Source organism: Oryza brachyantha, chromosome 11, assembly GCF_000231095.2.
Source record: "Oryza brachyantha chromosome 11, ObraRS2, whole genome shotgun sequence".
Lineage (NCBI taxonomy): Eukaryota > Viridiplantae > Streptophyta > Magnoliopsida > Poales > Poaceae > Oryza > Oryza brachyantha.
The window spans coordinates 17,295,503-17,309,511 of record NC_023173.2 but is presented as its reverse complement, the minus strand read 5'-3'; the positions used below and the strand labels follow the sequence as shown (position 1 = coordinate 17,309,511).

Below are 14,009 nucleotides of genomic sequence, written 5' to 3'. Positions count from 1 at the left end.
GGTACATAGTAATCTAATATTTTTATAAAATTTGCTCTTTTCAAGATATGCAGAAAAGTTTATCACACTTTAATTCGAAAAATGTTCAACTTTTCATGTGCGCCATAGGTTCACGTTGTGCTACTGATAAGCAAGGACGGTGCTAGGAATCCCTGCACTAAGAGTAGGGCAGATTAGGCTAGAGCTCTGCTTTAAATACCGATTACCCTTCAAAAAGTTTGAGAAAATAAAAAGGTAAAAGTCAAATTTATGTAAATTGTACTAATTTGGTTCAATTGAGTTCATATGTCAGTCATTTAATCATTTAAGTATAAATTTTTGTGGGATTGATTTTAAGTTTACAATTCAAATTCACCGAAGTATTTCCTTCGCTTCAGATTATAAGATTTTCATACTTTACCTAGATTTATTCATATCTTAATTTATATGTTATATATATATATATATGTCTAGATTCATTAGCACACATATAAATCTAGGTAAGCCTAGAAAACCTTATAGTCTAAAACGGATGTAATATTTTCTCTCTCCGTTCCAAAACAAACCAATCTTTCATTTTTTATCTATAATGTTTGATTTTTCCTTTTATTCAAAAAATTTACGATTAATATTTTTTTGTTAGATAATAAATTATGAATAGTATTTCAGATGTGACTATTTTTTTTAATTTTTAAAAAATTTTTAAATAAGACGAATGATCAAATGCTCAATACACGAGAGATTTGTTTTGGATGGAGGGAGTAACTCACAACCAAATACATTTGGGATTCAAAGGAGAAGAATATAAACTTGTTTGCATCGCGTTGACACGCACGGACTCAACGCAAGAAAAGGTCTCCGATCCGATCCCCGCCGCGTCACAGACCGCGTCCCCCGATTTGCTTGCTTCGTGCTGAATCCACCCATCGAAAAACCAATTTATCAATTCTTTGGCCAACCGCCCAACAAGAAGAAATCGAGCCAACGGAACGTATACGCGCTCAGCACATCGAGATCGAAACACGAATCCAATCGATCGAGCCGAGCCGCCGCCATGAGCTTCATCTTCGGCAAGAGGAAGACCCCAGCCGGTTCGTCCCCTTGCTCCTTCTGCATCGCGATTCGCTTCTACTGCGTGCTTCTTTGTTTGTTAATCGACAAATTTTGCTTTTAACCCCATGATTCCTCGATTGGGGGATCCAAAGTTGAGATTTTTCTTCTCTCGCCGGAACCTGTCGATCCAACGATTCTGCTGGTAGATTCGCCTTTCGATTTTTAATTGCTTGGCTAGTTCATATGCAGCAATAGCCAAGGTTCCAGATTTTTATTCTTTCCTTCTAAAATCTTTCTCCTCTTAGGGGGATTGGTTCTTGCAGCGAAAACATGGAGACAAGTTCTGACCTTTGGTTCCTTGTTTTGGTCAACGGCATGCAGAGCTCCTGCGGGAGAACAAGCGGATGCTGGATAAATCTATCAGGGAGATCGAGAGGGAGAGGCAGGGCCTGCAGGCTCAGGAGAAGAAGCTCATCGCTGAGATCAAGAAGGTGGCCAAGCAAGGACAGATGGTGCGCTCATCTTTGACTCCTCTTATCAATTACTCCATCATATATTGTATCATTCGATTTGGTTCAACCTTATTAGAAACTTTACTGAATGCCAACATACTGAGCTTTATGTCTGACAGAATTACCGACCATAATTACATGGTTTGCTATGTGCTATGAGGTTTCACTCAACTCGGATTGGTGTTAGATTTTGGCCTTGATTAGGCAATTTGCACAGAATCCTAATGTCTAAATGGGTCCTAGATGTCGTCTTATCCTGTTCCCACTGCTACATTTATTTGCATAGGAGTGCTTCACATTGGTTAAGGATTACTAGGATCAATTCAGTTTAATTTGGGTGAGATTATCAATTATAAGCTTTTGTTTGTTGTTTACATATAGTTAGTAAAGAACTTTTGCATTCTAACAAAAAAAAACATAGTAATCAGTAATCGCTCTTGAATTCGTCTGATTGGAGAAAGCAAAAATGCTGTCATGATCTGTTTGCTGAATTTCTAATTCATATAATGTACTTATGTTCCCATCATGATCTGTTTGCTGAATTTCTAATTCATATAATGTAATTATGTTCCCTTTAAGTTATAATTTTGTAGCTGCTTGTAATAAACTCCAGACACAAATATAAAAAAGGAAAAAACTCCAAATGCTCGATTTGAACGATCATCTGCTGCAGCATATGTTTTGATACTCTAAACATTTCCACAGGGAGCTGTCAAAATTATGGCAAAGGACCTTATCCGCACAAGGCATCAGATCACAAAATTCTATGCCCTCAAGTCCCAGCTACAGGGTGTATCTCTTCGTATTCAGGTAATTATATCTCATTCAAGCTGGTGCTACAATTCTTTTGGGGCATTTAAGCAGATTATTCTATCCATTTGTGATGTGATCAATCTTAGCAAATTCAGATGGCTGGGCTTTCCTTAACAACCCTAACTATTTGTGCAAAATCTCCTAACATTTTTAGACGCTGAAATCGACACAAGCAATGGGTGAGGCCATGAAGGGTGTAACAAAAGCCATGGGACAAATGAACAGGCAGATGAATCTACCAGCATTGCAGAAGATCATGCGTGAATTCGAGATGCAAAATAATAGGATGGAAATGGTGACTGAGGTGATGACTGATGCCATTGATGATGCTCTGGAGGGCGATGAGGAAGAGGAAGAAACAGAAGAACTAGTAAACCAGGTCCTTGATGAAATTGGCGTCAACGTCAACTCAGAGGTAAGCAGCATACACTCCCATTCTTTTCTTCATTCTACAATAGGATACACTACCTTGGCAGTTGTACAGATGGGAAACTATGATGTAACATTGGTACCTTGTGCCCTCTAAACACAGCTTGTCGGGGCTCCTTCAGCGGCTGTTGCTGCACCAGTGGGAGCAGGAAAGATTGCAGCTCAAGCTGAAGCTGCTGGCGGGGTGGACGGTGGTGGGATAGATGACGACTTACAGGCTCGGCTTGATAATCTTAGGAAGATGTGAGCCAATAGGGCTTTGAAGAAATAACCATACAGTGTGATTTTTCTATTGTACCATACAAGCATATAGCCATTTTTCTGCCATCATTTTTGTTTAGATTGTTGGGCACATAACTACAGGCTTCGATTAAAGCCCCTTTGTATATATATATATTAGAAGGTCGTTTTATCTTATAAGGTCGTATTATCACCTAACAAGCTAACAGGCCTCGCTGCTTTTGTTCTGAATATTTTTGCTGACAACTGGTTCGCTCTGCTGGTGTGTCTGAAAATTTTCAGTGCATTGCTGCACTTTGTGAATTCAGGTTCAATTCTGCGGAATTGGATGCTAAATTTCAGAGCATATTTTCTCTATCTTGGCGGCATATATGAATGAATTTCTTGTCAAGTAAAATAAACAGAAGAGTATCGTCTCACACGGTGGCTTCAGCGGCGGCCGGCGCGGCGCGGCAGAGCGGGCAGGTGGCGGTGGCGCGCGTGCGCAGCCACTCGTCGATGCAGGCGGCGTGGAAGTAGTGCATGCACACCGGCAGCAGCCGGACGGCCTCCCCGTCGGCGAACTCCGCCAGGCACACCGTGCACGCCGCCTCCTGCCACCCGTCGTCCTTCCGGTAGGTGAATGTGCACCACGGTGGTTGGCACACCATCGGTGCGCCGCCGCCTTCCCGTCGTCGTGGAAGTCCAACAGGCACGCCTCGCGCGCCGCCACCTTCCAGCCGTCGTAAGCCGGCGTCGGCGCGAAGCCTGTCGCTAGGTGCGGTGCCACCGTTCACCGGTGCACCGGCGGCAGACTGGCTGATGATGCAATGGACGAGCTTGATGAAGAGGACGAGGAAGACGACGGCGAACACGATGGCGAGTGTCGTCCCGTAGTCCGACTGGTCGTCGTTGTTGTTGTTTCTGTACGGGTAATCCTGGGAGTTGCCGGTGTTGGAGGCCATCGCCGGAAGGCACTGATCGGTAGCTAGATTAATTAACCGTGGGCAAAGTGATTACTGACTAGCAGTAACTTAATTTATACTACTACTTATGGAGGCTTGACGACGGTCACAAGGATTTGTTGCTTGCTTGTTACTATCAAATGGTTGATCTTGATCTCTACGTCGTCCTCATTTGCGAAATCTATATAGTTGATATCGTATTATCGTTGGTGTGTACACTGGTTATTTTCAATGACCTCGCTCTGGGAAATGTACACATCTTGAGTATTTGTAGCATGCGTGATTAAACTTTTGATCATCGTCGTCAGTTCTCAAATTAATGTATTTTCATCTGCATTCGATGTGCTATATATATGAGCAAAGTTGTTACATTTCAGAGGACAGTGTAATGTCAGGTCAGGATATCAATCGGCATCGCCATATGAACAGAATCATCAGAGAGGAAATTTTTTTTCATAACAATGCAGAGAAACATGTCATTAATCAGATTTCATAAATCTTGGCAAAAAGAACTTCATTTTCATCATTTCTTCATCTGCCTCCAAAATTGAGACAAGGCAACTGCTAAACTCTGCTGCTACGGCGCCCGTCCCCTTTAGGCCGGCGGCACCGATCGCCGGCGACCGGACGAACACGCCGGCCGGCCGGCCGCCTACTGCTCTAATATTGCAAGCAGGTGCGTTCAGACAAAGGTAGGGTGGTTGCTAGGTGCGCACTAGGATTTCTTCGAGGGAAACGGAGAGGGAGAGGGAGAGGTGGTGATGTTGAAGCTCGCCGGGGCTGGGCGTCGGCGTGGTCTCGGCGCGGCAGAGCGGGCAACTGGTGTTGGCGCGGAGCCAGGTGCCGATGCACTCGACGTGGAAGTAGTGCATGCACTCCGGGAGCACGCGCACCGCCTCGCCGTCGGCGAAGTCGGAGAGGCACACCGGGCACATGGCCTCGCGCCACTCCTCCGCCTTCCGGTACGGGCACACCACCACCTGCACCAGCTTCGCCTGCGACGACAAGCTCATCATGTCCACGCTGTCCGCCTCCTCCTCCTCCTCCTCGTCGTACTCCTCCTCCTCCCCCTGCAGCACGTGCTGCTGCTGCTGCGCGGAGGTGCCCCTGCGGCGGCGGCGGCGCCTCCTCCTCCTCCTGTCGCAGAAGGCGACGAGGACGCAGTGGTGCAGCAGGAGCACGACGGCGACGCACATGACGGCGACGAGGCCGATGAACACCGGCGACCTGTACGTCGCCGCGCTCACCCCCGAGAGAGACATGGACAAGGAGGAGGCTCTGACGACGAGCCAAGTGAGCTCGATCGCGATCAGGTGTGGTGTTAGCTCTGCCTGCCTAGGGCCATGGCGGCTAGAAGACAAGGTGCTCGACGGTGGCTTCGAGGTTGGAACGGATTCGCTACCTGCTGATGCTGCCATTTGTAGCCTTGTGCTTGGAATTAAGCACACGGCCTGATTTTGTGTACAAGAATTTGCTACTGCTCTCGATCTGAATTATTTTTGAAGATTTTTTTTTGTTACTGAGAGTCACATACACAGTAAGCATGAACTCACTTCGATCGCAGTATTTGTCATTTAGGATAAAATTTGATAACACATTTAAAGTTCCGATCATCACTTATCCATTAAAATAAGTTTACAAAATCTGGAGTTTACTATATTTTGATAGTATTTTTCAAAGAAATTTTACCCGTGCTATTTAAAATTAAGCATCTGAGAAACTATCGGTCATAAGAATTTTAAAATGTTCTAAATACCAAATACCAATTGTTTATTATGTAAATCATTTCCATAATGTTAAGAGAACATACACTCTGATAAGTAACCACACAGCACTTTGGGTTATTATTTCCATCACGACATTTACATATAGCTTCAGCTTCAGTTCGTTGGGCAGAAGACGACCTTGAGCTCGCCGGGGCCGAAGCACTTCTGCGGCGTCGCCTCCACGTCGGTCGCCGTCGTCCTCGTCTCCGGGCACATCTCCTTGAAGAACTGCGGCGACGCCATGCACCCACCGCCGCCGCCGACTCTGGCGCCCCCGGGGCACGCCGCGTTCAGGTCCACGGCGCACCCCAGCACCGGGCACATCTGGCTGGCGTCGAACGCGTGCGGCGTGATCGTCGCCGGCACGTTGAACCCGTCCACCAGGCTGACGCTGTACTCCGCCAGCCCGCCGGCGCTGTTCACGCTGACCTGCGCCACGGTGACCGGCGGCGCGTTGCCGGTCACGCACCCGGCCGGCGGTGAGCACCCGGTGCGCGGCACGACGCGGCCCGACCACGCGGCGGCGCCCGGGAAGGCGAGGCTGGCGAGGCCGTTGCTGTCGAGGCGGATGCTGGCGTCGGCGATGGCGGGCTGGCCGGCGTTCGGGGTGACGAGCGGCCAGACCGGGTAGGGGCAGAGGTTGTGCATGGTGAAGGTGGTGGTCCACGCCACCGCACCGGAGATCGACGCGGCGGCGACGGCGAGCGCAAGGGCGGTTAGCGCCATGGACGCCTTCATGATGTTGATGCAACCGTTGTATGTCGTATGGATGTAGTGGTGGCGTTTGCGGAGACATGAGAGGCGTGCGTGTATATGAAGAGGAAGACGAAGGGGGTGATTGCGACATATTTGCAAAACAAAAATAATTTGTAAATAAAAGTTTTATATACGCATTCTTATGATCTAAAAATTAAGACTAAAAAATAAACTTCGATAAGAAAACCTCAAAATCAACTCAAAATTTAGGCTCAATAATTTAAAATTTGAATTGTAAGCATAAACATAAATGAAAAGAGTGATTTTTTTTTCACATTTTAGCATTTTTCGTAAAGAAAATCCACACATAAACCCTTCCAGAAACATTATGACTCGTTTCTCGATGTCACGTAACATGGCACCGAAGTGGGGTTGACTGGGAATAGTACGCGCCGAGCCGAGAAATAGTTTTATTTTTTTAATAATATTTCTAGATAGGTTTATTTGTAAATTTTTTTTTAAAAAGGTTAGATCATAAAAAATTCAGACTTAAAAATGAGGGTGGAAACAAATGCGTAGTCACGGATCGGTTTATGAGTAATCTTTCATTTAACTAAATAAACGATGTTTTATTTTCGAAAACTAGAGTCGATTATGTATTACCCGTGCCCATCAGAATGCATGGATGGCCATGGACTTGGTGATTACTTCTTGCTCGATGATTAATGGTAGTTATTAAGAAAAATGGAGTGCTATTTAGCGCTATTAACTGAAACGTTAATAGGGAGGAACATTAAGGAAAATGACAGCACGTCGAAATGAAGATGAAGGGAACTGAAGCATGCATATGTGGTATCAGAGCCCTGACGGCAATGGTGATAAATACTATATGCATACATGTTGCTTAAGTACCAATTAAGCAGGGCACTGATCGAGAGAGACGTTTCAATCCTCAGCCATTGATTAACCTTATAAATTTTGTAAATTTGTGAGAAACATGGGTGGTTCAAATAATTTTGATTTGGAGGATGAAAAATACATACTATATTATTCATTCATACGATCACAACTACAGCATGCATTCCTTTCTAACAGTAATAAATATATGTGGCTAACCGATGAAGAGAGACGCGCCATGCACCTTGAATGCAATCACGACGCACGCATGACGCATCCTCTACTTGCGTTAATTGCATGCCCTATCTAATTTATGATTAATTTGCCACTAATCATTAGGATTAGTAACGTAGTTGAGTGGAGTATATTAGTTAGTGAGTCCAAGATCGAGGTGGTCTCCGGCCGTCGGGCAGAAGACGACCTTGAGCTCGCCGGGCTCCAGGCACCGCTGCGGCGTCGCCTCCACGTCCGTCGGCGTCGTGCGCGTGTCGGGGCACCTCGCCTTGAACACCTCCGCCTGCCCGGCCACCGCCATGCACCCGCCGCCGGGGGCCTTCGCGTCGGCGGGGCAGTCCACGGCGAGGTCGGCGGCGCACCCGAGCGCCGGGCACTCCCGCCCCTGCTCGAACCCGTGCGGCGTGATCACCGCCGCCACGTTGAACCCGTCCACCAGGCTCACGCTGTACTCCGCCAGCCCCCGCGGCCCATGCACGCTCACCTGCGCCACCGTCACCGGCGGCGCGTCGCCGGTCTCGCACTTGACGGGTGACGCTGCTCCGCCGCCGCTGCAGCCGGTGCGCGCCACGACGCGGCCGGACCACGCGGCGGGCGGGAACGTGAGGGTGACGAGGCCCTCGCCGTGGCCGTCGAGGCGAGCGGCGTCGGCGATCGCGGGGAGGCCGGAGTTGGGGGTGACGAGTGGCCAGACGGGGTGGGCGCAGAGGTTGTGCAGGGTGAGGTTGGTGGCGGCGGTGGCGAGGGTGGCGAGCAGGAGGACAAGGAAGGCCAAAGCCAATGGCTGCTTGTGGTTGGTCTTGGCCATGGCTAGGGCTAGCTGGATCGTTGAGTTGAGTTGATGTGATCCATTACTGTTGCTGGGTTGGGTATTAAGTAGGAAATGAAAGAGGTAGTTCAGTAGCAGCAAATGCATGCTCTCAAATGCTTGTGTCCTGATATACAATACTCCACTGTAAAATGTAAATATCTGCCTCGAGGTGACCACGACGACTTCGTGGTTTTCTTCGAAGATGCTTATAGGAGGAATTTGCGTGCGTGCGTTCTTGGGAGAGTGTGCGTGTATTATGAGCATCTGTAGTTCTTATTTTATATATATATATTACAGGTGAAATTGAACACAAACATTATATAGAACAAAAAGTCAACAAGGATGAATTATAAATCAAGATTGCTTAATCTACGTAAAGTCAATTGATGTTCCAATTATAATATCCAGTAAAAGAGCAAACTATAAAATGGTTATATTACTTACAGTAGCTGCAAATTAATCTAATTGAGTACAAGTCAACTCAAGTATATCAATTTTGGAACTCAAGTATACCCAATATCAGATGCCTCAAGCAAGTAAATTCACTCTGGTTCTTCGTGAATCCAGTTGCCTAAAAAGGTTACAAGCGTGAAAAGATAAATGAATTCCAGAACTCACATTACAATATTCAGAAAGAGGGAAAATGGGGGTAAAGAGCTGATGAGGAGACAAATCTTAGTATCGAACTTGCTCATCTAATGAGGATAAACCAATATGAGCTAATGAGCAAATAAGTTGGTTCACAATGTAGTCCATATTACCAGAATACCAGATCCCTTCTTCGGCCTGATATTTTCCTGTGATAGCTTAAGGAATCATCCAATGTTATACTTCATGTGGCATAATGTTGTAAGACTCATAACATGTGATTCTAACTTTTCACACATCAATTAACAACCTTCAATACTTCATGTGGCACAATGGATATGGTATATTCAAATTGGCCAGGGAACATTGGCTGAGCTTAGCCACTCCAGAGCAGGACAATGTGCTAGGAAGAGATTGATTACATTCCCTAAGTCAGGTACCAAGTGCAGCTCCAGTTTCTTCAAATCTTTGAAGCCTGTAAATTCAGATGGAAGCTTTAAACACAAATGGCTGAGGCTGAGAGACATTATAGGAGAAAGAGCCATTTTCACCATTGAAAAGATTGGAAATTCATATTTGTTCCCTTCACTTTGGTGATTGGTATGCACAACTGGGCTCAAATCAAGCACAAAAAATTATGTGCTTGATGCAGAGGCAACCCAATCCATCTATCCACAGGTTCTGCACGCTGTTTCCACAGTGGAAGCCTAACCTCAAACTTATCCACTGCCGTTAAAAGTCATGTAGTCTAGTGATTGCAGTGACTTGAATAGTATCTGAGGTTCTAGGTTCAAATCTCTATACGAGCATAAATTTTAGATTGGTATTTGAGAGGCTAAATCTACTACCTGATCTAAGTTCTCAAAGTAAATCTATCGGTGGTGTATCTTTGAAATTTGGAGCAATCAAAAGAAAGGCTGGAATGATATATCCATTGATTTTTCCACCGAGAAGAAAGTATGCTTATCCGTCCTGCTTCTTTTACTGTGAGTTATGATATTAGTTTATTAATACTCCCTCCATCCCAATATAAAGCTTATTAATACTCTCTCCATCCCCATATAAATGCATTTCTAATATAATAGAGATAAGTTGGTGGTAAAAAAATGATTTAAATGACTCTCATTAAGAAAAGAGATTGTATGGAGTGAGATATATATATGGGTAAAATAAATATAGATTTAAATATGAAGTTTTTTTATTATCTTTACAAAAGTATCTCGACGTATCGTATTTTTTAAGTACCAATATGCGGTTTGCAATGTTCTCATCGGCGGCGGCTACCACAGTTGGCACCTTCTCCATCCATGGCTTCGACTCGGGTTGGCTTTGGCCCTTTTTCAGTACCAATATACGGGTTTCAATGGTCTCGGTCTCGGACTACTTATTCTACGTAAGTGATTACTATATTCGAAACAAATCATCAATGACAATTTTCATGTCAATCCAGCCTAGCCGTCGCAGATGCATACGTGTTTGTTTGTGGACAAATTTACTCAAGAATCAAAGGATAGCTTAGCTATCTCCCATAAATAAATAGTTGCAGTGCCCCCAAAATTAAAATGCCTCCACGAGAGTGAAAAAAAAAGGGAGAGACTTGTATAGTCGTCTGAACAGTTTAAGTTTTACTAGGAAGCTTATACTAGTTTGATTTGTATGCCATTTTCACGCTACAGGGGCGAGCTGGAGCTCTACTGTTACACTTGGTTTCAATAGTCACAGCTGACCGACTAATTAGCAGTACTCCCCTAGAAGGCTATAAAACTCATCAAAACTGAAACTCAGAGCCAAAAGACTCATCAGCTGCAGGTTGCAGCAGGCTTAAGGTTCAGTTTCTTCAGTACATCCACGGCCTCTTCTCTCTGTCAACTGCTGACCAAGTGTTCGGACAGTTTATCCCTCACCATGACAGCATTCTCATCTGCTAACTGGCACACCTGCTGCTTGTAATTCGCGTCGTGATTGTTCGACATGTCTGCCTCAACCATTGCTGAACCCTGAAGGCCTATGATTATGTTATGCAGCATGCAGCACACATGGATTATACGAGGCAGCTTGTGCTTGTCGGGGCGCCACATCTCGCCATGAAGGAACTTCCATGTGTCTTTGAACTTCACCAGTGTCCTTGGTGCAACAGCTATGGCTGCTGCATGTCTCTTATTGAACTCTACTTTGGCGTCCGAGAGATTATTTTCTTGGTAAGGTGTGAGCAACCAGGGAAGAAGAGGATATCCTGCATCGCCGATTATGTATTCGCCAATTTCTGAACCATCTGACAATGCCTGCTTGCTGCCGTTCAGCCGTGCACCTTTTTCACACATCTTGAAAAGACCCGAGCTATGCAAAATGCTAGACTCTTTCATGCTACCAGGCCATCCTGTCACAATGTCCATGAACCTCATGTCTGGACTGATAACAGCTTGCAAGACCATGCTGTAATTTTTCTCATGGTCCAGCCAGACCTTACAGTTTGGCTCAGCTGAAGAAAGGCACATTGTGATGTGTGTTGTGTCTACGACACCACAGCAGTTTGGCAATCCCTGTATCTTCTCAAACATGGATTTGATCTTCTCCATTTCACTGGAATCTGGCCACCGCAAATGGTGGCTCGCTCGCTCCTCCATAGCCTCAACAAATCTCCATGTTATCAGTGAGACAGTTGAGTGGTTTACACCAACAGCAGATCCAACAGTCACCAGTGATCCACCAGAATTCAACCTTATCAGAGCCACCGCCACCCGATCTTCTAAAGATAGCACCTTCCCGTCAAGAAAGGTATAGCTGCTAGACCTCACCATCATTTCATCTCTCACCAGGCTACAGATGTAGTTGAAGGTTCTCCTTGGCATTTTGAAGATAGACTCAAATCTTTGTGCATCCTCAATACAAGATAAGGTTCCTGAAAAGGAAGCAGAAAATGGTTACAAAAACTGTAATCTGCTATGAAGGAGCTCTTTTTCTGCAAGTGTTAAAAAAACTCAAGTGCTCAAAGGTTAACTTGTAACCATTGCTCAAAATTGACCACTGAAGTATTTGATAGGTAGAGATTTTCAGGAGAATTTTAACTTAACTGATGATATGGTAAACTAAGTGAAGAACATATATACCAACATGCTGGGCTACATCCAAATAATAAAGTGGCACCAATCAACAAATTGGTTACTCCCTCTATTTCACAATGTAAGACTTTCTACCATCGCTTAGATTCATATGAATACTATGAATCTAGACATATATACAAATTATATGCATTTATTAGACAAGGCTAGAGAATCTTACAATATGAAACGGATGGAGTATTCCACAACCCATAGGAACTGGCATTATCTAAACCTAAAACTTAACATGCCCAGTATTCCAGCATAAAAAAAAATAGTCATACAAAATTAATCCATTTCAGCTAGCATCGAATGGTGTAATGACCATCATATTGTAAAAAAATGCAGCAGTATATGTTGTAATTTAGATGAACATCAAGCTGTTTTAAAAACTTGTTTGCAGTTAAGTAAAAAAAAACAAATAGCAGAATGTTCAATCATTGAAAATATATAGCACAAAGTTCCTAATCTTTTGGTTGCCGGTTTAGATATATATAAGTAACAACTTAGAATCCACCTCCCTTCACTGAAATCTGAAGATAGTCAGGAATGAATAATTTGCTTCGTGTGATACTACTACCTCACATTAGGGCTAAAAAAGTTTTGCAACTGTAAGAAAATGGTAACACAACACGAATGCCCAAGTGCCCAGCATATTATGCAGACAGATCATCCAATGCAACACCCTACCATCTAGCAAGAGTTCCAAACCAATTCTGGTAATTATTTAGAACAATAGTTGTTTTGTTGTTGCATATGGTTGGATAACTTAGAGGAAGAGTAGCTACAGTTTTATGGACTAATCAGGAGCATTCCATATAACCAACATAGAACACATCTACTGTGACAGGACATAAGCAACAGGAATTATTATTCTAGCATTTACCTTGGAAAATAGAAACAAACACAAGAAGCAATGACTAGCATCAGTAATCAGACAAGCAATTAACTTTCAATTCATGGTGTATGCTGCCTGCATTTGCTCTCAAACCATACTCAATTTGCTAGACATGATAACTGTACGAGCATATCAACTTGCTGAAAGTAATCAGAGCAACCGACTGAACTGAGAGCTCAATTGTCCACGATTCAGAGCTCACATAATGCAACAGGTGTCCTAAACAAATTCGAAGACTGAATTGCATGTTCATCTACCAGGATGCAGCATGAACAGACAGACAGTGGTATTGTAGTGTCAATCTTGCAGAACCACCATTTGCTATGACTACTCCTCGAAACGATCGATAAAGCACAAGATTACTCCAACTCTCCAACAATTCGAACCTGATGCAAATTAGATCTAAAAATCGGCACCGGAGCATCCACCGACGTGCCACACAATCTGCACAAATCTCGCCGAGACGTACTGCCACCACCACCACCGCAGCGAGACAGAGAGACAGAGAGAGAGACGCACCTGACATCCGCATGCAGAAGCCGTCCCACCAGTCGCCGCCGCCTGCCCCGGGCGCGCCTCCCGCCGCAGCAGCCGCCGCCATTGCAGCCTTCTTCTCCGCCGCCGCCTTCCTCCGTCGCTTGGCCCCACGCAACGGCGCCATGCTGCAGGCTCCGGCAGCACCGGACAAATCAGGGAGGAGCAAGTTGTCACGGGACCTGACGAATCAAGAACCAGGGGCGAACATGGACGGACACCGGGGGAGGGAGGGAGGGATGGATGTCACGGGTGTGACGGCGCGGCGGCGGCGGCGGCCTCCCCGTGGCTTGACATGCAGATGCGGCTACAGGACATGGAAGTCGCGCGAGTGGGGTGTCAAGTTGCGAGCTTTGGATGGGGGAGGAGGAGGACGCACGAAGGCGAGGGGAGGAAGGAAGGAAGGAGTTCTCCGGGAGAGGAGAAAAAGGAGTTCTTGGAAGCCAAGGATGGATGGAATGGAACTATGGAAGATGGAGTTTTTCTCTACCCTCTCTCTCTCTCTCCTCATTTTTGT

The 14,009-nt window shown here is 45.2% G+C and overlaps 5 protein-coding genes across 5 annotated transcripts; 1 reads left to right on the top strand and 4 right to left on the bottom strand.

Annotated features, from left to right (window-relative positions):
* The first annotated feature begins 815 nt into the window (after positions 1-815).
* LOC102701948 (vacuolar protein sorting-associated protein 2 homolog 1-like) lies at positions 816-3,283 on the top strand. The gene is made up of 5 exons (XM_006663063.3): positions 816-1,070; positions 1,414-1,544; positions 2,250-2,354; positions 2,512-2,772; positions 2,890-3,283. Exons 1-5 carry the CDS (start codon positions 1,034-1,036, stop codon positions 3,031-3,033), a joined length of 678 nt encoding a protein of 225 aa, XP_006663126.1. The 5' UTR covers positions 816-1,033; the 3' UTR covers positions 3,034-3,283.
* Positions 3,284-3,442: 159 nt separating this feature from the next.
* Positions 3,443-3,970, bottom strand: LOC102704294 (RING-H2 finger protein ATL66-like). The gene has a single exon (XM_006663622.3). The coding sequence runs from the start codon at positions 3,968-3,970 to the stop codon at positions 3,443-3,445; it is 528 nt and encodes a 175-aa protein (XP_006663685.1).
* A 1,730-nt stretch (positions 3,971-5,700) lies between these two features.
* LOC102704016 (osmotin-like protein) lies at positions 5,701-6,510 on the bottom strand. The gene has a single exon (XM_040529062.1). It carries the CDS (start codon positions 6,472-6,474, stop codon positions 5,851-5,853), a length of 624 nt encoding a protein of 207 aa, XP_040384996.1. The 5' UTR covers positions 6,475-6,510; the 3' UTR covers positions 5,701-5,850.
* Positions 6,511-7,347: 837 nt separating this feature from the next.
* LOC121055785 (osmotin-like protein) lies at positions 7,348-8,454 on the bottom strand. Its single transcript, XM_040529029.1, has one exon. The coding sequence runs from the start codon at positions 8,369-8,371 to the stop codon at positions 7,697-7,699; it is 675 nt and encodes a 224-aa protein (XP_040384963.1). The 5' UTR covers positions 8,372-8,454; the 3' UTR covers positions 7,348-7,696.
* Positions 8,455-10,493: 2,039 nt separating this feature from the next.
* On the bottom strand, positions 10,494-14,009 carry LOC102701390 (protein ALP1-like). Its single transcript, XM_006663061.3, has 2 exons — positions 13,478-14,009; positions 10,494-11,861 (listed from the first exon to the last, which is right to left on the bottom strand). The coding sequence occupies exons 1-2, from the start codon at positions 13,617-13,619 to the stop codon at positions 10,828-10,830; spliced, it is 1,176 nt and encodes a 391-aa protein (XP_006663124.1). The 5' UTR covers positions 13,620-14,009; the 3' UTR covers positions 10,494-10,827.